General features: G+C 36.0%; 1 protein-coding gene across 4 annotated transcripts; it reads left to right on the top strand.

Annotated features, from left to right (window-relative positions):
* The first annotated feature begins 1,592 nt into the window (after positions 1-1,592).
* Positions 1,593-15,364, top strand: LOC108719576 (glutamic acid-rich protein-like). Of its 4 annotated transcripts, XM_041566999.1 has the most exons (9): positions 1,593-2,509; positions 3,017-3,100; positions 4,476-4,814; positions 7,546-7,711; positions 9,413-9,502; positions 11,799-11,892; positions 13,054-13,216; positions 13,647-13,745; positions 14,982-15,364. In XM_041566999.1, exons 6-9 carry the CDS (start codon positions 11,817-11,819, stop codon positions 15,244-15,246), a joined length of 603 nt encoding a protein of 200 aa, XP_041422933.1. In that variant the 5' UTR covers positions 1,593-2,509; positions 3,017-3,100; positions 4,476-4,814; positions 7,546-7,711; positions 9,413-9,502; positions 11,799-11,816; the 3' UTR covers positions 15,247-15,364. The 4 variants fall into 4 exon arrangements, with proteins under 4 accessions (XP_041422933.1, XP_041422936.1, XP_041422935.1 ...); XM_041567002.1 differs by lacking the exons at positions 1,593-2,509; positions 3,017-3,100; positions 4,476-4,814 and having other exon boundaries at positions 6,931-7,711; XM_041567001.1 differs by lacking the exons at positions 1,593-2,509; positions 3,017-3,100; positions 4,476-4,814; positions 7,546-7,711 and having other exon boundaries at positions 8,523-9,502.
* The last annotated feature ends 7,334 nt before the right edge of the window (positions 15,365-22,698 follow it).

Below are 22,698 nucleotides of genomic sequence, written 5' to 3'. Positions count from 1 at the left end.
GTTTCTCTCTTGGTTCTTTATTAAAAACCATTGAATATAAAGTGATTTCTCTTTTGTTTTGTCTTTGGCTTCTATATTGGAGTTTAGCTGCCATTCTTCCCTGCCTGACTTCTCCAACCTCCATTTTCACCCAGGAGGTATATAAACATGATGACAGAATTCTGTTGTGATTTTATGGTTTCGTTTTTTTATAAGTAAACATTTAAAATGTTATTCCTGAACCAACAAATGTATCTTTTAGTTGTAATATTGGTGTGTCGAAGCCATCCCAGTAAATTGTGCCTGATCCTGAGCTTCCAGAAAGAGCCAGCACTTCATAATGGAACAGCTTTCAGATAAGCTACTGTTTCTTCTGCTCAATGGAACTGAAGGAATCGCAGTGGCACTTGGATTTGCACTTGGAGTCACATGATATATTTTGTAGTAAAGTGATGGTTCTTGGAGCAACTAAACTTTCACATGACATATGTATTCCATAGACTACATTTATGTGGCTATATTAATACGTTCCATGTGAACAATGAACCTCAAGAATGGGGGTACCAGAGTTGTTCCCAATAGGAAGAAACATTTGTAGGGCTCCAGATGGTGGGCCCTTGATATCAGGATCTCTGGTGGGTTATTAGTGTCCCAGTCCAGCACAGAATACAAGGGTGAATAGTCTCCTAATGGGAGTCAGTGGGTCCCCCAAGTCTGTGTTACCCCTGTAGGAGTGAGATATTAATGACAAGACCATGATATTATCCCAGGACAGAGGCCACTTATGTGAATAGAAATGGGGGGATGGGACTTGGGTCAGTGAGTGAGACCAGAAGTAAAACACTTGGGCCCCTCGTGGCAAAGAGATAAAAGTAGAAATGACCGAGGATTCCATTGTGTAACAACTATATACTATTTCTAGCATTCATATCAGGCCTCTGAACTGGGACCCCCTGTATAGTCTGAACTACAACTCCCGGCATCCTACTCCACTGCTGCTGGGATACTGGGAGTTGTACTAGAGCTGAGGGAGCAGTGAGCAATAACCTCATTACTACATAAATACTGGCAATAGTGAACTCTCCTCACACAAAGGAATCACAAGTCTGTGTCATTTCTCAACATGGGACCCAATCCTTTGTGACTTGCCTGGGGGAGGGGCCCTTGTGTCCCTGAGCTTGACATCAGCTGTGTGACAGGAAAGAGATGGAACTAACCAGCATGCACTGCTCTCATCCACTCTCAATTCTACTCAGTAACAAGCAGAAAACAGTCACACTCATCAGACACATCCCTTTAACTGACACTCAAATCCCATTTGTCTCTAATCTGGTGCCCACGTGTGACTGACCCTGCACTGCCAGCTCTCCTGATTAGCATCTGCCCACCAGCAACATGGCCGTGTCTGTGCAGTAGGGACAACTCTGACACACAATCATTTCATTGGTCTCAAACCAAACAAGCTCATTGGCTAAAGGGCGGAGCTGCCTTCCCAGGGGGAGGAGTGAGATCTTTGTGCTTCTCTCTGTACCCAGACCTGATAGAGGGAAAGGCTGAACCTTCCTGTAACTGCTTCCTGTTTCCTGTGTCCCTGGGCTGCTGGGAAATTGATTTTCCCTCCTCCTGCTGCTGCTGTAATGTCTGTGAGAGAGAAGTTCTCTCCTCAGTAACAGTGATTGTCAGACACTAGAGAGTTTGCTAAATACACAGTTCATAGGGCTTCTGAGGCACAATCCTGTGGTGATATTTGTTTGTTTAAATGCACTAATAGAATAGTTCTATGAAACAACAGGGAGACATTGTTTTGCTTTCCCACATCCCCTCATCCTAGTTAATGGCTGCAGCCTCTCTTTATGGCTTTGCTGCAAGTTTGGGTGATCCCATTCCCCAGGAGAGGCGTGTGTGGGGCCTGTCAGCAGAACAAGGGACAGATGTTATAGAGGGTAATTCTAAGCAACTCGGCCCTCGTTTTCAAAATGTGGGTCACTGACCATCTAAAAAGAAACGCTCTGTAAGGCTATGGGCTCACAGGCTGAAGGCTCCGGCCTGCAAACACACACAGGCTGAGAGAAGCAGATCTGCTCAGTGTCCTGCTCCATTCACTTGAATCAGCCTGTGTCACATACAGTGGAACTGAGATCAGCCCTGAGATGTCTCCTTTCATGTATTTGGGCTGATCTCAGTTCCACTGTATGTGACACAGGCTGATTCAAGTGAATGGAGCAGGACACTGAGCAGATCTGCTTCTCTCAGCCTGTGTGTGTTTGCAGGCCGGAGCCTTCAGCCTGTGAGCCCATAGCCTAAGGCTACAAAATGTTATTGCTGCTTTTTATTCCTCCTCTTTCTATTCAGGCCTCTCCTATTCATATTCCTGATAAATCTGCAGCGGGTTCCTGTACATGGCATTTCAGATGGAATGAAATAAAGGGAGGCTGTTGGCTCACTGTGGCTGCTCATGTGCCAGGGATATAGTGAGACTGTAACTCTCTATTGCTGAATACAGAGGTGCAAGGAATTCCTTGTTAAAGGGGTGAGTCACCTTTCAGTTAACAAAGTATGTTATAGACTGGCCAATTCTAAGCAACTTTTCAACTGGCCTTCATTTTTCTTTTTTTTATAGTTATTGCCTTCTTCTTCTGACTCTTTACAGCCTTCAAATGGGGGTCACTGACCCCATCTGAAAAACAAATGCTCTGTAAGGCTACAAATGTATTGTTATTGCTACTTTTTATTATTCAGCTTTCTATTCAGGTCTCTCCTATTCATATTCCAGTCTCCTATTCAAATCAATGCATTGTTGCTAGGGTAATTTGGAAAGCAGCAACCAGACTGCTGAAACAGCAAACTGGAGAGCTGCCGAATAAAAAGCTAAATAACTCAAAAAACACAAATAATAAAAAAAGAAAACCAAATGAAAATTGTCTCAGAATATAACTCTCTACCTCATACTAACAGTTAATTTAAAGGTGAACAACCCCTTTTATAGGAGTTAAAAATATCCCAGCTTTACTCACACCTGTCTCTTCCTTACTGGCAGCTTCCCCGGAGCCACAACCAGAAATATTACAGGGAATGGAAGAACTGAACACTGAAAGTTTAGCAGTGCCAGTTAGTGATGGGGGTAAGTAGACAGGGAGTATGTGTGTAACACTGATAGTAATTATCCCCCTGTTTGTGCCAGTGAGACAGGTATGAGTGTGAGTTCCCCAGGCAATGCCATAGATACCAGAGCAATCAATTGCAAAGTTGTACAGTCTGTGGTGTCTCTCAAGCAAACACATCCCTTCCCACCTTTAACCCACACCAGCCCCATTGTAAAGACCAATTTAATCAAGATCCAGGGAACAGTGAGTGAAGTGTATAGTCTTGTGGAGTTGCGCTGCAGTGTGTTGTTTGTTAAACATGTTTTGTGTAACTCTTACCCTTTATCATTTTTATTACTGTGGCAATGTGATAACAAAAGACATATTTCACTCTGCAGCTCTACATGAGTATATGCTTCACAGACATTTTGCTCCATCTATTGGACAGCTCTCTGTCAGCTTCCTAGACCTCGGCTCTCTAGCTGGCACTTTGTTTCTGTCCCCTAGCCTTCCTTATGGCCATTCACTTATTCATGTGACAACACAAAATCCTTATCTTATAATAATCCCACCCACAAACATCTGACATGAGGGAGAGTTTCCCAGTAAATGAGGAAGACATTCTACTGTATGTCAGCAACGTTAGCTCTTCAATAGAACCCATGCAGTGTTTACTTGTGAATTATCCAGCTGAGCTATTGTGGGTTCAGTTGTAGCATAAATATGATGATTGTGATACTGGCAGATAGTTGGTGATTGGGCAGCAGGCTAAGGTATGTAGCAGTGGGTGTGGGGTGTCTGTGTGCAGTACATTCCTACACTGGGAGTCTCACATGCTACAAGGTGGGTCTCATTCTGATAAGGACACCCACCTTCTCTATATAGAACCTACCTTCATAGCATACAGTATATGTATATATTGATGGCATCCAGTCTAGTTAAGCACTGTACATGCAGAGCAGCTCCCAATGCCCATATGAGTGCTAGAACTTCCCTTGTGATCATTATCAACAGACTATCCAATATAAATTGGCTTAGTTAGATAAGCTTAATAATTAGCCATCCCCTATGTCCCCCCTAGTACTCACCTAAGGTCTCTTCCACGGTCACACCTTTTTCCACCCTCTAAATATTCCAAGTGGGAAGCACTCAGGTGTCACTTACCCCTTGTAGCTTAGCCACACACACATATATATATATATATATAAACCCAGCAAAACTGAATAATAAAAGGAGCAGCGCTAACGTATAGATAAAAGTAAACGTTATTCAAATATCTGATTTAGTTCATGTTGAGCTTTTATATCTCCAACCCTTTATCATAAAACACAAACACAATGTAAACTCCATTCTCTGATTATGATAAAGATTGCAGTTCAGGAACATTCCTCTAATATATTCATTTCCTTACAGATGATCTATATTCCCATTCAGCTGTACAGAATATGGAAACACTTATAATAAAAGCAGTGGCCTCTCTAACCATAAGAAACACCACACAGGGGAGAAATCCTATTTATGTACAGACTGTGGGAAGTTGATTTATGTAAAGAGACACATTCAAAGTCAACGGAAAATTCACCTGCTCAGAATGTGGAAACAATTCTCTTTAAAGTTTGAACTTGGAAAGAACACAGGAGAGAAACCATCTACATGTACAGACTGTGGGAAATCATTCACTCAAAAGCCCCCCTTCATAGTCACCAGAAAAGTCACGCTGGGGAGAAACCATTCACCTGATTAGAATGTGGGGTAAGTTTTACTGAAAAACACGCCCTTGAAAAACACCTGAGGATTCAGACCGGGGTGAAACCATTCACCTGCACAGAATGTGGGAAAGCAGTATATCATTTTCTCTGGGTGTTTCAGACTAAAATTCATGTCAGATATCTTTTTGTGAAAAACAGTTGTGTGACTTGTATGGATTTCATTTCAGTTCCTTAAAACAACTTTAAAGGAGATGTTTGGGCTTTGCCCTTGCTGTTTTTGAAAAACTATGTCCAACTGTGTCTGAATACGTCACCATTAACAAAATGTCATGTACGTTGGTTTTTAGACTCTACATCCTGCTGAGCTCTCTAAAGGGAATTGGGACACTACTAGGGGGTTAATGCAATTGCTAAAAATGTTGTGACCATAGTAATGGGATAACAGGAAAATTTGAGATGGTCAACATTGAGTTACAACTTGGTAGAAGTTAGGGTGAAACAAGCAACAAACTAGTTGTATCTTTGCATTTCTATTAGATGAGTTTAAAAAATGAAAATATATACTAAAACTTGCATTTTTCTCATTATAAAACAAAGTCGAACTAACTCCCATCCACAGATTTAAATCATTTATCAAAAAATCAAATCTAAAAAATCAGTGTCAAAAAAACGACATTGTGAGTTAATTTGAAACATGCAAATTTTTTGGATTACCACTCCGAAAAGTCAGCTTTATCGAATTCTCACCGTGACAACTCGAATTTAATGGATGAAAAGCAGCGCAGATCACAATGTCAAGAAACATCTCCAGGGACATCTGCCATTGACTTCTACATGACTTTATCACAGTCTGTATGAGTCGTGTAGTTGCACTGTTTTTATATTTCTACATGACTTTGACAGATTCAAGAGTATTTTCGGATTCTGATTTCTAGGTTATAGTTTTGTTAAAGGGGTGATTCACCTTTAAGTATACTTTTAGTATGTAATCGTAGGGCCAATTCCAAGCAACTCTTCCATTGGTTTTCCTTATTTATTTTTTATAGTTTTATAATTATTTGCCTTTTTCTTCTGACTCCTTCCAGCTTTCAAATGGGTATCGCTGACCCCATCTAAAAAGCAAATGCTCTAGAAGGCTAAATAACTTCAAAAAAATCTCCAAAACATGCTGATAAATTTAAAAAAAGTACAAATGTATTCATCTTATAAAACATCAAATAAACCCCTCATGGTGCCTAATGCATTTCATGCTTACCTAGCCCTTAGTCATAGGCAATCTCGCCATGCTAGGTAAGCATGAAACGCAATAGGCACCAGGAGGGGTCTATTTGATGTTTTATAAGATGTAATACATTTGTACTTTTTTAAATTTATCAGTATGTTTTGGAGATTTTTTTGAAGTAATTTAGCTGTACCTCAGTTTGGTCACTAGAGGACTCCAGCATGCTATTACTATGGGGCACATTCACTTAGTTCGAGTGAAGGAATAGAATAAAAAAAACTTCGAATTTCGAATGATTTATTTGGCTACTTCGACCATCGACTACGACTTTGAATCGAACGATTCGAACTAAAAATCGTTCAAATATTCGACCATTCAATAGTCGAAGTACTTTATCTAAAAAAAACTTCGACCCCCTACTACCGCCACCTAAAACCTACCGAGGTGCAATGTTAGCCTATGGGGAAGGTCCCCATAGGCTTTCTAACAATTTTTTGGTTGAAGAAAAATCGTTCGATCAATGGATTAAAATCCTTCTAATCGATGATTCGAAGGATTTAATCATTCGATTGAACAATTTTTCGTTCGATCAAACTATTTGCGGTAAATCTTTCGACTTCGATATTCGAAGTCGAAGATTTACATTCGGCAGTCGAATATCGAGGGTTAATTAACCCACGATATTCGACCATATGTAAATCTGCCCATATGTTTACTATGCTCTATACCCAAATCTACTAAACATCTCTAGAAGGCTACACTTTTTTTTTTTTTTCTACAATTTTTATTTCTCATCTTTCTATTCAGGCCTCTCCTATTCATATTCCAGTCTCTTATTCAAATCAGTGCATGGTTGCTAGGGGAATTGGGACCCTAGCAATCAGATTGCTGAAACTGGAGAGCTGCAGAATAAAAAGGTAAATAATTCAAAAGCCTTAAAAAGTTAAAACCAATAGCAAAATGTCTCAGAATATCCCTCTCTACGTCGTACTAGAATTTAACTTAAACTAAAAAGCCTATTTGTACAGGAGAAGAGCTTGCACATGTCATTAGCCCTGAAAGTTGTGTTATTTGTGCTACATATAAGTGCAAGCATTGCTTCAGTTGTATCTACTATAGCTGCTACATATAAGTGCAAGCATTGCTTCAGTTGTATCTACTATAGCTTTTGCTGCTAGCAGTTACTTGCTTAAGGCTGACAGTTGGTGGCTGATTTAATAGTGTGGCTACTAAATTGCCCCAGTGCAGTTATACATAACATATACATATTGTACAAAGCAAATACATGTATTTTTCTGCATTGTACAAATGACTGGACGACTGCAAGCTCCTAAAGTTTCAAGTTTAAAATAATGAATTGTGTCCTGGGTACTATAAGCTCAATGCAAGATGTTCATTCCTTTATACATAGTTGTCTTTCTTCATTGGAAAGTATAAAAGTTGTAAATGTGAAATAGTGTTTCCACTAGATGTTGCTGCTATATAACACAATGCTTGGGCACCACTTCACTTTCTAATGGATTTTCCCCTCTGTGTTTGTCTGATTTGACAGTTTTTGCTGGATGACGCCGCTCTGTGGAGTTGGATTTAAATCAATCACATATTGATAGCGCTCAGAAGGAAAAAGGAGCAAAAGTTTTTTGGAAGCCTTGATAAAGTGATCACACTGATTAGACCTTCTAAAAGGAAAGAATACGCACGAGAGGGACAAATTGAGGGTATTTTTGCTTAAAAGGGTGGTTCACCTTTAAGCTAACTTTCAATATGGTATAGAATCTCCAATTCAAAGCAACTTTTCAATTGGTCTTTGTTATTCATTTTCCATAGTTTTTAAATTATTTGACTTCTTCTTCTGACTCTTTCTGGCTTTTAAACGGAGGGTAACTGACGCCATGTTAAAAATATCCTCTGTAAGGCTACAAATGTGTTGTTATTGCTGCTTTTTTTACTCATCTTTCTTTTCAGGCCTCTCCTATTTATATTCCAGTCTCTTATTCAAATCAATGCATGGTTGCTAGGGGAATTTGGACCCTAGTGACCAGATGGCTTACATTGCAAACTGGAGAGCTGCTGAATATAAATCTAAATAAGTCAAAAACCACAAATAATAAAAAATGAAAACCAATTACAAATTGTCTCAGAATATCCCTCTCATACATCATACTACTCCTTAAAGGTTGTTCACCTTTGAATTAACTTTTAATACGATGTAGAGAGTTACATTCTGAGCCAATTTGCATTTGACTTTCATTTTTTATTATTTGTGGTTTTTTAGTTGTTTAGCTGTTTATTCAGCAGCTCTCCAGTGCAATTTCAGCAATCTGGTTGCTAGGGTCCAAATTCCCCTAGCAACCATGCAGTGCTTTACTTGAAATACAGGAATATGAATAGGAGAGGCCAGAATAGAAAGATGAGTAATAAAAAGCAATAAAAATACATTTGTAGCCTTACAGAGCATTTGTTTTTTTAATATGGGGTCAGTGACCCCCATTTGAAAGCTAAAAGGAGTCAGAAGAAAAAGGCAAATAATTCAAAAACTATACAAAAGAGAAAATGAAGGCCATCTGAAAAGTTGCTTAGAATTAGCTGTTCTATAACATACTAAAAGTTAACTTACAGGTGAACTTGTTTTTTGTTTTATTGAGGTTGATAATTGAGCCACATTGTTGGTTACTGGAGTTAAACTGTATCTCAATATGTTGAATAAAAGTGACGGCAATAAATGTCGTGTTTCAGTGCAACTCAATGTCAGTCTTCCAGGGATGATGATTTATTTATTGTAACAAAATGATAATTCAGTCCTTAGTTTTGGGCCAGTGGGAATTGAACACAACTGTGTTTATTGCTTGTTCTGCAGATAATCTGTACACACTGCTACAATCTAGTGACAATCAACACAATTTAACTTTTAGCCACTAAATGGCGTTCACTTCACAAGGTTTATAGGAGACATTCAGCAAAAGTGACCCCCCCCAATCTTGTAGGTGATAATGAATAATATATGTCTGCTTCACTCTAAGCTAACATTATATATAAATATGGTCCCTTTAATAAAGCTCCCGATACAATTGCTATAGTCCCTGTCTGTGTTTCAGTTGAAGGGTGAACATGTTGCAACGGTCCCTGACAGAAGCACAGCAGGAGGGTGTTAGCCAATGGCAACCCTGCAGTTCCCTATCAGCTATGCCTAGTTGCCTATTTGGCTTCTACAGTGCCGAGTGATTCTACAGCCCGGGTGAAGAGGCAGCAGGCAGGGGGATAGATGGGCGGTGCCTATCACTATTTGCTAGTGACCATTATGACATCACAATTGAACCACCATCATTACATCACAATTGAACCACCATTATGACATCACAATTGAACCACCTTTATGTAGCTGCACATTCTGTTGTTTCTGTTCAGTTTGTGTTTTTCAGTTCGAGGTGGTGGACGTGCCTCAGCAGACAAGCACAAATTACAACAAAGAACAACTTTATTTCAATACCTACTACATTTCAATATTACAGGTAAGTGACTTCTCTAGATTCCAATATAGCAATGGATCACACGTCTTATCTGCACCAGCTCTAAATTCATGGGGGTATATTTATCAAACCGTATTCCATAGACTCCATTTTAATCAAATAATTCACATTTTGAAAAATAATTTCCTTTTTCTGTGTAATAATGAAACATACTTTGCCTTTGATCCCATCTAAGATATAATTAATCCTTATTGGAATCAAAACAGTCCTATTGGGTTTATTTAATAGCTAAATGATTCTTTGGTAGAGGATCCAAATAATGATCTGGATTGCGGAAAGACCTCTTATCTGGAAAATTCGAGCATTCTGGATATCAGGTCCCATACCCATTTTTTAATGAGTGGTACAGATAATTACCGCTCTTACAATGCAGATCTATAGATTCTGATTTACAGATAATATTTCACGTTGCTTCTGCTCAAAGTAATTGGATCAATTTTGATGGATAAATTAATTTTTTTTAAAAACCCCTCAAAATGGCTTTGGTGCATGTGCCAGTGCTTTGCTAATAAAACCAGTCGTACTACTGGGTATCCTTCAGGAAATAGCCACATTGAATTCTAATAAATCTGCCTGTGAAAGTGACTATATTGCATATAGATCTAATGTTGGGAAATGGACAGTAAACAAATGGCCCTTTGCCAGGGTCGGCCTATACTGTGATATCTAAAGTCTTGTCAGAGAGCTAACAACATACACTCATTAAAATAAAGCCTAGAAAATGAGTAAAGCAAACAGCATTTTAATACTGCAGGTCGTTGACCTTAGTAAAGGGGGATGTGTTTACAGTTGGAATTTCTTACTACAGGTCATTGACCTTTGCAAAGGGAGATCTCTTTACATTAAACAGTTATATGATGTCATAATGGTCACTAACACTAGTTACTTAGCAACCACTATGACATCACAGTTGCATTAAAGTTATCCTGTTGCACATCCTCTGTTTCTGTTCAGTTTGTGCTTTTCAGCTGAAGGTACAGGACTTGCCTTAGCCGACAAGCAGAGACTAAACAACAAAACAACTTTATTTCATTAAACACCAAATTTGAGTTACGGTAAGTGACTTCCCCCTGTTTCCAATGTGATGTTAGAGAATATAGGCAGGAATCACATGTTTATACCTAAGCTGGTTGTGCTTATTAAGCAGGATTACATAGACTATATGCAGAAACTTCTCATTATGTGGTTCATTTAGTACAGGTATGGGACCTGTTATACAGAATGCTTGGAACCTGGGGGTTTTCCGGATAACTAAATCTTAATGCAATTTGATCTTCTTAGCATATACAGGTATGGGATCTGTTATCCTGAAACCCATTATCCAGAAAGCTCCAAATTATGGAAAGGCAATCTCCCATCCAAATAATCCACATTTTAAAAATTGTTTCCTTTTTCTGTGTAATAATAAAACAGTCGCTTGTACTTGATCCCAACTGAGATATAAATAATCCTTATTGGAGGCAAAACCAGCCTATTGGGTTTATTTAATGTTTACAGTTATCCAGAAAACCCCAGGCCCCGAGCATTCTGGATAACAGGTCCCATACCTGTAACTATTAAAAAATCACGTAAACATTAAATAAACCCAATAGGCGGGTTTTGCTTCCAATAAGGATTAATTATATCTTAGTTGGGATCAAGTACAAGCGACTGTTTTATTATTACACAGAAAAAGAGAATCATTTTTTAAATTTAATTTATTTGATTATAATGGAGTCTATGGAGACAGCCTTTCTGTTATTTGGGAGCTTTCTGGATAGCGGTTTTCCAGATGACAGATCCCATACCTGTACTGTATTTCTAATTGACTCCAGTATGTATATCCTTTGAAGATTTTAACCTTAATTTGCTTTAACACATTTCCTCAATTTTATATTTTTCTGGATTTCACACATTTTTCTGTTCCCATAATGTCATGTAATGTAAAATGGAGGTTCTAGAATGGAGGTTCTACTTAACGTAGTTACTTATGTAACTTAATTTTAGAATGTCGCCAAGAATGACGCCTTTCATGTTTATATTTTGTTTCCATGTTATTATTTTTTAAATTAAGAAAAAAAAAACAATCTCGAATTTTGATAACGTACCCCCGATTTACTATTGTGGAGATTGTTGGGGAACAATTAATCTTGGTTAATTATAGTAAAAAAACAACAGAGCAGAAAGAATATTTCTCAAGAAACCTGAGCAACGTTAATAAAATAGATTGTGTCTAGAGATGGATCCCTTTACTTGTATTTTTACTTATATTTTCTTTCCTTTCTTCTTTATTCAACAGAATTATAAATCTACAGAAATGATGATCAGCACATATTTACATATGTTCATATTTATCGTTGGACTATGTCTACATTACTTTTATACACAATCAGGTAAGTAGAGAAATGTCGCCTGCATTTAAAAATGACACTTTTTTCGTCACATCAATTTTACTTTTATTAGTCTGATAACACTTAGGGGCAGATTTATCAAGGGTTGAATTTCAAATGCATGGGAGTTTTTTAAAACTCCCATGAACTCCCAAGGACTCGAAATTTGACCAATCGGAATTTATTTAAAAAATTTGGATTTTTGAAACTCGGGTGAATAGGATCAACCCAAAAAGTCAAATCTAATTTGATTCGAGTTTTAAAAAATCAATTCAAGCTTTTTCTCTGAAAAAAACTCAAACACAGCACTTCAAATTTATCCCAGGACGTCTCCCATTGACTTAAACATTAAATCGTCAGGTTTTAGTGGGCAAATAGTCAAATTTGTGTTCTTAAAGGGCCAGAGTATGATAAAGTTGTTTTTTTTTTAAAAAAAATCAAATCAAATTTTAACAATTCCCTAGTCAAATTTGACAGTTTTGGCCATAAAAAAAAACCCTCAAAAATTAAAATTTTTAATTCCTTGATAAATCTGCCCATATAAATCTGCACACTGATATGTGATAAAAATAGTAATCAGCACATAATAGAGCAGAGAACATAATGAATAGCATCTAATATCATTTACAGATAGTGAAAACAGTAAAGTAAACTTGTAACTGCCCATTACTTTACCATAATGCAATTAGTGTAGAGATAAAAGTTTCCTGTGACATGAATGTGTGTGTATTGCAGTGAGTATTCATGGGACTATGGGGCTAATCTTAGAATAGTGAAGCCTTTGGGTCAAGCATTTGGGGACTAGAACAGGCAAGTGTTCCTAAACTCAAATACCTTGACTTTGGCCAATCTTTTTTATCCCCGAGTGTTTTTTTTTAAAAAAATATAAAAACCTAAAACCTGCAGAGCAGTTTTGTTTTTTTTTTTGAGGAAAAAACGTGCTTAGCAGGAAGTCAGGGAATTGGAGGGAACAAACCAATTGAGAGTTTAGGAACTCATGTGTGTTTTTTTGTAGCTCAAGATATTCTTAAATTTCCCCCATGTCTGAATGTTTGTGAGGGGAGCACATTTCTATGTGTGTGCATAAATGTATATTGTGGGGGTGTGAGTTCACTGCTATAGGACTTATATAGGGACAACTTTTACTTGTCTTTGTTTTTGCAGATAATTCTAAAACGCATCAGCAAACTGAAGTGAATGAGAAGATTTGGCCAGACCAAGTATCAAGCAATACAGATCAGTCTACAGGAAACCAATGGAATTATATAGAAAATACTGTCATTACTGCTGCTCTAGTGACAATATGTTTGCTAGGAGCTGCTGGATGGTAAGTTGCTTCTCTTTAACTATCACATTCTTTAATGCCCACCCTTATTCTCAACCTCACACAAAAAGAGAATCATGCAAGAGATATAAAATAACTGCAACTTTGATGCCAAAATCAGTGTTGGGTTTTCAATTGCTTTGTTTTTTAAGCATAAGCGCTAGGTTTATTCTGATAGCAATACAAGTAATTGGCAGGATTTATTAATATGACAGTATAATTACTGGGTAGGGCTCAGTCTTCTACCAATTTAACAACAGGGCTTGTGCTGTTCAAATATATTTACCCCTTGGAAAGGGAACATTCTTATGGCAGTATAAGAGCTATGCTTGGTCATTATAGATGTGTAAGAACTGAATCCCTGTTACACTAATATATAAGTATCTAGTGTGAGCACTTTTAACTCTAACACCTGTATCCTTCCCTTGTGCAGGTTTCAATATTATTGTATGAAGAAGATGGAGAAGGCTTTTTATAATGAAGAAAAGAAAACAGAGCAGTCTATGCTGCCTGAATCTAAAGCCGCTACAAGGTCTGTAACTTTTTTCTTTATCATTTATAATTTTGTTTATATTAAAACTAAACTCAATATAATAATATAAAAATAAAATACTAATAATATCTAAAAATGTTTGGAAAGTATAATTGTTTTCCATCATTCTTATTTACTCCATTTATTTATGTTTCTTAATAGTTTATAGGCAATATAAATAATCTGCTGTTTTTTAATATGTGGTACACGGCATTCAGAATATATATAACATTGTACCAATGGAGTTTAATACATTATTATAATTATAGTCTAGAAGGTCAAATGTAACAGAAATATATCACTTTACTCAGAAGATCAAGCTGTTATATTTCTGTATAGTTATTTTTAGCTTCATTAAACTTTGTGTCAGAGAGAAGAAAATTTTAACATTTTTGTATTTCTTTTATTTCAGGACTTCTGATCCTGAATCAGTGATAGACCAAACAGAAGATGAAGATGATGATGATGAAAAAGAAGAAAAATATGATGATGATGATGATGATGAAGAAAAAGATGATGATGATGATGATGATGATGAAGAAAAAGATGATGATGTTGATGATGATGAAGAAAAAGATGATGATGATGATGATGATGATGATTATGAAACAATAGAAGAAACAGATGATGATAATGATGATGATGAAGAAGAAAAAGATGATGATTATGATGATGAAAAAGATGATGATGATGATGATGACAAAGATGAAGATGATGATGAAGATGATGATGAAGATGATGATGATGATGATGATGATAAAGATGATGATTATGATGATGAAAAAGAAGATGATGACAATGATGATGATGACAATGATGATGATGATGAAGAAGAAAAAGATGATGATGATGATGAATTGATTAACAAACCAGTAGAGTTAGAAAAACTGGTTGATGATGATGATGATAAGAGTGAAACACATAAGGGGTGAGTTTGCTGAACTGTTCATAAATGCTTCCTGGGTTTCATATAATTGCAAGAAAATAGAGCTTTATATACATTAGCATTTACAATATGAACTCACCTATTAACACTGGATTATTTGAATGGCCAGTGGCTCAGTGATAATATTTACATGATTATAGTCTAGAAGATCAAATGTAACAGAAATACAGCACTTTACTCAGAAGATCAAACTGCTGTATTTCTGTATAGTTATTTTTAGCTTCATTAAACTTATTAATTTGTGTCAGGGAGAACAAAGTTTTAATATTTTTATGTTTCTTTTATTTCAGGACTTCTGATCCTGAATCATTGATAGGCCAAACAGAAGATGATGATGATGATTATGAAACAATAGAAGAAACAGTAGTTTATTATGATGATGATGAAGAAGAAAAAGATGATGATGATTATGAAACAATAGAAGAAACAGTAGTTTATCATGATGATGATGAAGAAGAAAAAGATGATGATGATGAAAAAGAAGAATTGGTTAAGAAACCAGTAGAGTTAGAAAAACTGGTTGATGATGATAACAGTGAAAACCATAAGGGGTGAGTTTGCTGAACTGTTCATAAATGAACATAAATAAAGGAATATTGCACTATTGTGTCAGGGGTTTTAACACCAAAAATGTGTTTTAATATTTTTGTATTTCTTTTATTTTAGGACTTATTATCCTGAATATGTCACAATACAAATAGAGGATGATGATACTTCTTATCCTGAATATGTCACAATACAAATAGAAGATGATGATGATGATGATAAGAGTGGAAATCATAAGCGGTGAGTTTGCTAAACTGTTAATAAATGATTCATTCATGTTTTCATTACCACTTGATTTTTTAAGTGACCAGTGGGTGGTTAATAATATTTACATGATTATAGTCTAGAAGATCAAATGTAACAGAAATATATCACTTTACTCAGAAGATCAAACTGCTGTATTTCTGTATAGTTATTTTTAGCTTCATTAAACTTATTGATTTGTGTCAAGGGTTTTAACAACAGAAGAAAGTTCTAATTTTTTTATATTTCTTTTATTTTAGTACTTCCACTCCTGAATATGTGACAATACAAATAGAAGATGATGATACTTCTCATCCTGAATATGTGACAATACAAATGGAAGATGATGATACTTCTTATCATGAATATGTGACAATACAAATAGAAGATGATGATACTTCTTATCCTGAATATGTGACAATACAAATGGAAGATGATGATACTTCTCATCCTGAATATGTGACAATACAAATAGAAGATGATGATACTTCTTATCCTGAATATGTCACAATACAAATAGAAGATGATGATACTTCTCATCCTGAATATGTGACAATACAAATAGAAGATGATGATACTTCTCATCCTGAATATGTCACAATACAAATAGAAGATGATGATACTTCTCATCCTGAATATGTCACAATACAAATAGAAGATGATGATACTTCTTATCCTGAATATGTCACAATACAAATAGAAGATGATGATACTTCTCATCCTGAATATGTCACAATACAAATAGAAGATGATGATACTTCTCATCCTGAATATGTCACAATACAAATAGAAGATGATGATACTTCTCATCCTGAATATGTCACAATACAAATAGAAGATGATGATACTTCTCATCCTGAATATGTCACAATACAAATAGAAGATGATGATACTTCTTATCCTGAATATGTGACAATACAAATGGAAGATGATGATGATAAGAGTGGACAATATAAGAGGTGAGTTCACTAAACTGTTAATAAATGATTCCTGCTTTTCATATAATTAGAATTAGAATTAGAATTAGATTTATTAACATTAATATTTACGATAGGAACTCGCTTATTAACATTTATATATTTGAATGGCCAGTGGGTGGTTAATAATATTTACATGATTATAGTCTAGAAGATCAAATGTAACAGAAATATATCACTTTACTCAGAGGATCAAGCTGCTGTATTTCTGTATAGTTATTTTTAGCTTCTTTAAACTTATTGATTTTTCTTTAGACTGTTAACACAAGAAGAAAGTTTTAATATTTTTATATTTCTTTTATTTCAGAACTTCCATTCCTGAATATGTGACAATTCAAATAGAAGATGATGATGATGATGATGATAAGAGTGGACAATATAAGAGGTGAGTTTACTAAACTGTTACTAAATGATTCCTGAAAGTTTTTAATTAACACTGGATTATTTGAATAGCCAGTGGGTCATTAATAATAACAATAATAACAACAACAGGGGTTTTAACACCTGAAGAAAGTTTTAATATATTTATATTTCTTTTATTTCAGACCTTCCATTCTTGAATATGTCACAATACAAATGGATGATGATGATGATAAGAGTGGACAATATAAGAGGTGAGTTTACTAAACTGTTAATAAAAGATTCCTGCTTTTCATATAATTGCAAAAATTGAGATTTATCAACATTTACAATATGAACTCACCTATTAACACTTGATTATTTGAATGACCAGTGGGTGGTTTATAATATTTACATGATTATAGTCTAGAAGATCAAATGTAACAGAAATATATCACTTTACTCAGAAGATCAAACTGCTGTATTTCTGTATAGTTATTTTTAGCTTCATTAAACGTATTAATTTGTGTCAAGGGTTTTAACAACAGAAGAAAGTTCTAATATTTTTATATTTCTTTTATTTTAGTACTTCCATTCCTGAATATGTGACAATTCAAATAGAAGATGATGATGATGATGATAAGAGTGGAAAAAATAAGAGGTGAGTTTACTAAACTATTAATAAATGATTCCTGCCTCTTTTTACTAACACTAGATTATTAGAATGGCCAATGGGTCTTTTATAATGTTTCATGACTTTACTCAGAAGATCAAGCTGCTGTATTTCTGTATAGTTATTTTTAGCTTCATTAAACATTGATTTGTGTCAGGGCTTTTAACAACAGAAATATGTTTTAATATATTTATATTTCTTTTATTTCAGAACTTCCATTCCTGAATATGTCACAATACAAATGGATGATGATGATGATGATTGTGCAAAACATAAGAGGTGTCCCGTTTGTTTTTGGCTCTTTTTGCACTGATGTCTTTGCCACCTTCTCACAGGGAGGGAGCAGTTATGGATGGATAAAAAGATTATATTTTTTATTATTGTAATCTATTTTTATATTAAATAAATAAATATATATATATATAGATATGTGTGTATTTCTTATCTTGTTTATAATATTAATAGATTTTTTGCATTTTTAATATGACACAATTAGAACCTTTACTGATAAGTATCTCGTTATACAAAATAAGGGAACATCATTCTACAACCAAACAAGGAAGCAGCTGCCCATGTGATTTCCCCCAAAACAAACATGTTGTTGGTAAATCCCATTCTAATATTGGTGCTGTACTTGCTGCCATATATGATCCAGGCTTTTGGGTGACCATTGCAAGATCTTTGGGGAGGCTAATAAAATACTTCACAGATTTCTCCATAATTATATGTATAATGCACCAGAACAGATGACAGAGCAGTGCCAGTTTCATATACTCCAGTACAGCTCTATCCATAGCTCCTGCCATAGAGACCCATTATGTGACTGACCAAAAAAGCCCCTGATCAAATCTGAATGTGTGGCCCCAACTTTACCATTAGAAAGAGTTCTTATTTAGTTCACTTGAAATTATGTGCACAGATACACGGTTGTAGTTTTGGCCACCATGAAAGTCACATAGAAAGCAATTTCAAAAATTATAAATCGTATTATTTTGCCCTTAATATAACAATAGATACAGTAGAGCCAGTGATTTCACTGGAAGCAGAAGTTCCACCTAATGTGCAATTATAATAATTCTGTGGGAAACTGATCATTTGCCGGATGATAGAGCCCTACAATTACTTTGATGTGAGGACCAGTATGTTCTAGTGATCCCAATGTTATTAATAGGGAATAAAGATAAATATATAGGAAGGTCAGTGATCCCAATGTTATTAATAGGGAATAAAGATAAATATATAGGAAGGTCAGTGATCCCAATGTTATTAATAGGGAATAAAGATAAATATATAGGAAGGTCAGTGATCCCAATGTTATTAATAGGGAATAAAGATAAATATATAGGAAGGTCAGTGATCCCAATGTTATTAATAGGGAATAAAGATAAATATATAGGAAGGCCAGTGATCCCAATGTTATTAATAGGGAATAAAGATAAATATATAGGAAGGTCAATGATCCCAATGTTATTAATATGGAATAAATATAAATATATAGGAAGGTCAGTGATCCCAATGTTATTAATAGGGAATAAAGATAAATATATAGGAAGGTCAGTGATCCCAATGTTATTAATAGAGAATAAAGATAAATATATAGGAAGGTCAGTGATCCCAATGTTATTAATAGGGAATAAAGATAAATATATAGGAAGGTCAGTGATCCCAATGTTATTAATAGGGAATAAAGATAAATATATAGGAAGGTCAGTGATCCCAATGTTATTAATAGGGAATAAAGATAAATATATAGGAAGGTCAGTGATATGATCCCAATGTTAGTAATAGGGAATAAAGATAAATATATAGGAAGGTCAGTGATCCCAATGTTATTAATAGGGAATAAAGATAAATATATACATGGCTAGAGGCCCACGATGAAGTGAATCTTCTGGTGTAACTCATTAGGGATGGCACTGTTTGTGTGGATCTCATTCTGCTCTAATATATTGTTGTCTGGGGGGTAGGGTGCTCTGACCCTGAGTGCCCGAATGGGAAATTGTTGCTTAAATGTATGATTGTCTCATGCTGGGGATAAACTGTCGACTGTATGGAGTGTTCTTTGCCAAGTTGCGCTGCAGGGGTCCTGCGAGACCTCGATATATTGTGATCACTGCTTATGTTACCTGACATATACCTTTGTGTTGTATGTTATGTTTAAAATGTAAATAAATACCTTTAAAAAAAAAAAAAAAAGATAAATATATAGGAAGTTATTTTTTTCCAGAAAAGGTGGCAACCATGAAAACTAAAGGGTCTTCCTATGGACGCCCAACCTCACTTCTGTCCCAGACCCCACCCTGTGCGGCAATAGCAAATACTTCCCTCGTAGCCTAATCTGGTCTGGCCAGGGGCAAAGGAGAGAGGAGGGTCCTGGTAGGACGGACACTGTAAAGCAGGACTATCATTTGATTCCAAGTGCAGATACTATGAACAGTAGGGCTGATTTACAGGTATGGGATCACTTATCTGGAAACTTGTTATCCAAAGGTCCAAATTATGAGTCAATCTTAAGCAAATAATTCTCACTTTTAAAAATGATTTTAATTCACTAACTAAGATAGAAAAAATCCACATCAGCAGCAAATCAATCCCGTTGGGTTTATTTAATTTTTAAGGGTATTTAGCAAAGGTGACATTTTAGATTAATGTGAATTTTATAAAACTCTAATAAATTAGATTTTATTCACAATACGAATGGTATGTTATTTCTGAAAAAATTCAAACGTCTAAAATTTGATCGAATTGTCTTCAGTCATAGAACTTGATTCGAATTCTAATCGAATTTTGCGCCGAAAAAACCCTCGACTTTTTTTGCGTCAATTTTTTTTCTGTCGCATACAATTTTTCGCAGCGCTGAAAACGTCCATGTAGTCCAACCCTTTCAGATAATAGATCCCATACCTGTACCTGTAAATGAAACTTTTCAATCCACACCTAATAACTTGTGGTCCAGTAATACCTGACATATTTAATGGTGGCCATACACGGGCTGATAAAAGCTGGAGACAGACCGAGTCGGCAGCTTATTGGCCCGTGTATGGGGGCCCCCGACGGGCTTCCCCGATCGAGATCTGGCCGAAAGTCGGCCAGATCTCGATCGGATGGGGTTAAAAATCCCGTCGGATCGCGGCCGCATCTGTTCGTTGATGCGGTCCCGCGATCCGACCGCCCGTTTGGCGAACGCTAGGATCCGATCGTTGGGCCCTAGGGCCCACGATCGGATCAGCCCGATATTGCCCACCTCAAGGTGGGCATATCGGAGGGAGATCCGCTCGTTTGGCGACATCGCCAAACGAGCGGATCTATCCGTGTATGGCCACCCTAACTCAGGTTTTGTGCAATTCTAGAGACCAAGGTTTATATGTGATGTTTGGTAAATATGCCTCCCCAAAATTCCTTTTATTGACTTATGTAGTAATTATACAATGCAAGCATTTATTACTACTTACTCTTTTTCATAAAATCTAAAAATTTGATTTTAAGCTTTCACTATTATGAGTAGTAAAGTGAATTTTGCCCCAGATTATGGAAAATGGCCCAATCCTCCCCGGCTCTGTCTGAATTTATTCTTTAGAATTTATCAAGGAAATTCTAACATTTACTTCTTTACAAACATCATTGTTCTAAAGCGAGTAAAAATGAAGGTTCTCTTATACACTCTGGGGGTTATTTATTAAAACCCGAATGAATCTCTTTTTATTTTTTTTATTATAACAAAGTCAGCCTAATTCACAACCACAAAGTGAACTCATTCGTCAATAATTCTTCTCGAAAATGTCTCATCAAATTCACGCATCAATTCGAATTTTGCGATTGAAAACGCGACTTTATCAAATTGTTACAGTGAAAAGTTAACTTTAGGGGGCAGATTTATCAAAGGTCGAGGTTTTCTAATGAAAAGAATTCAAATTTCAAGCAATTTTTTGTGTACTTCAACTAGTCCAAATTCAATTAAATTTGAAAAAAATTTGAAAATTCAAATATCAAAATTTATCATCTACTGTCTCTAAAAATTTGACTTTGACCATTCGCCATCCAAAACTTGCTGAATTGCTGTTTTAGCCTATGGGGGACCTCCTAGAACCTATTTGGAGTGAATTAGTAAACTTTGAAAAATCAAAGGTTTTTTGGGGAAAAACTTTGAATCGAATGTCTCTGGACATTCTGGAAGGATCTGCTGGTGAATAAAGCTTCAGAGAGTTTAGCGAGTCCGACATGACCTATTAAAGCCATTCAGATTCCTTATAACACTGCCGTTTTCCAATATCTTCAAATTGATCCTTTAAGAACTATCAAATTACTTGCCCATCACAGATATCAGACTCACTGGTTTATAATTGCATGCCAATCATCGTTTCATAGTACCGCCCCCACTGTAGTATAACTCCTCCCCTGTGACATCACTGCACCACCCTGTTATTATGCAAGATATCTATATTTATATGAGCCCTATAGTATTTTCCTCTAAACCACATGACAGTGTGACTTGCTTTAGTAAAGAATATTGCCCTTTTAATTCATTGATGAATTTTTCATGTGGTTTTAATTAATTGGGCTAAAAAACGGTCATGTTTTATTTTTGTTCTTTCTTCCCTTCATATCACAGCTGGGGAGGTCCAGTGATCTCTTCTGGGAAATATTCACTATTTACTTTTTCTATGAGGCTGAGCATGTGCACCAGCTGTTTCCACTCATGAATCACCAGAGTGGGCAGTTTGTATATGAGGAACACACGGCTGAATACAAACAGTACTAATTCCAAGTAGAATCCCCCAGGACACATACACAATAAATACAGGGACAATTCTATGTATAACAGAACATGTGCCAGGAGATAAGGCTTCTGGGTATAATAATCCCATTTCCATGGCTGATAAGTAAATAGAGCACACATACAAATCACATAGTAGTTACACCTCAGTGTGCTCCTCTAACAACCTGATATTTAACAAACCCTGTCATTTTCACATTTAATCACATTAGCACAAAGCCTTAAAACCCTGTCTCATTAATTTCTGCCCACTAACAATATGGCAACTTTCCTACAGCAGCAGCAACAGGAATGGACACTTTTATTGGTCTATGGGCTGAACTGAACTAAGCTCATTGGCTAATGAGTTGGGGCTGCCTTCCCTGAGGGAGGGGTCAGAGATCTTTGTGCTTTTCCATTTCCAGACGGATAGAGTGAAAGGCTGAACCTTCCTGTAACTTCCTTATTCTGTGTCC

This window comes from Xenopus laevis, chromosome 6L (genome assembly GCF_017654675.1).
Source record: "Xenopus laevis strain J_2021 chromosome 6L, Xenopus_laevis_v10.1, whole genome shotgun sequence".
Lineage (NCBI taxonomy): Eukaryota > Metazoa > Chordata > Amphibia > Anura > Pipidae > Xenopus > Xenopus laevis.
This window is presented reverse-complemented; position numbering and strand designations above follow the sequence as displayed.

Bases quoted from the DNA above. Each gene is read 5' to 3' on its own strand.
- LOC108719576 (XM_041566999.1), top strand. From the start codon at position 11,817: ATGATGATCAGCACATATTTACATATGTTCATATTTATCGTTGGACTA. The intron at 13,217-13,646 runs GTAAGTTGCTTC...TCCCTTGTGCAG, and splicing joins TTGCTAGGAGCTGCTGGATG to GTTTCAATATTATTGTATGA. The intron at 13,746-14,981 runs GTCTGTAACTTT...CTTTTATTTCAG, and splicing joins GAATCTAAAGCCGCTACAAG to GACTTCTGATCCTGAATCAT.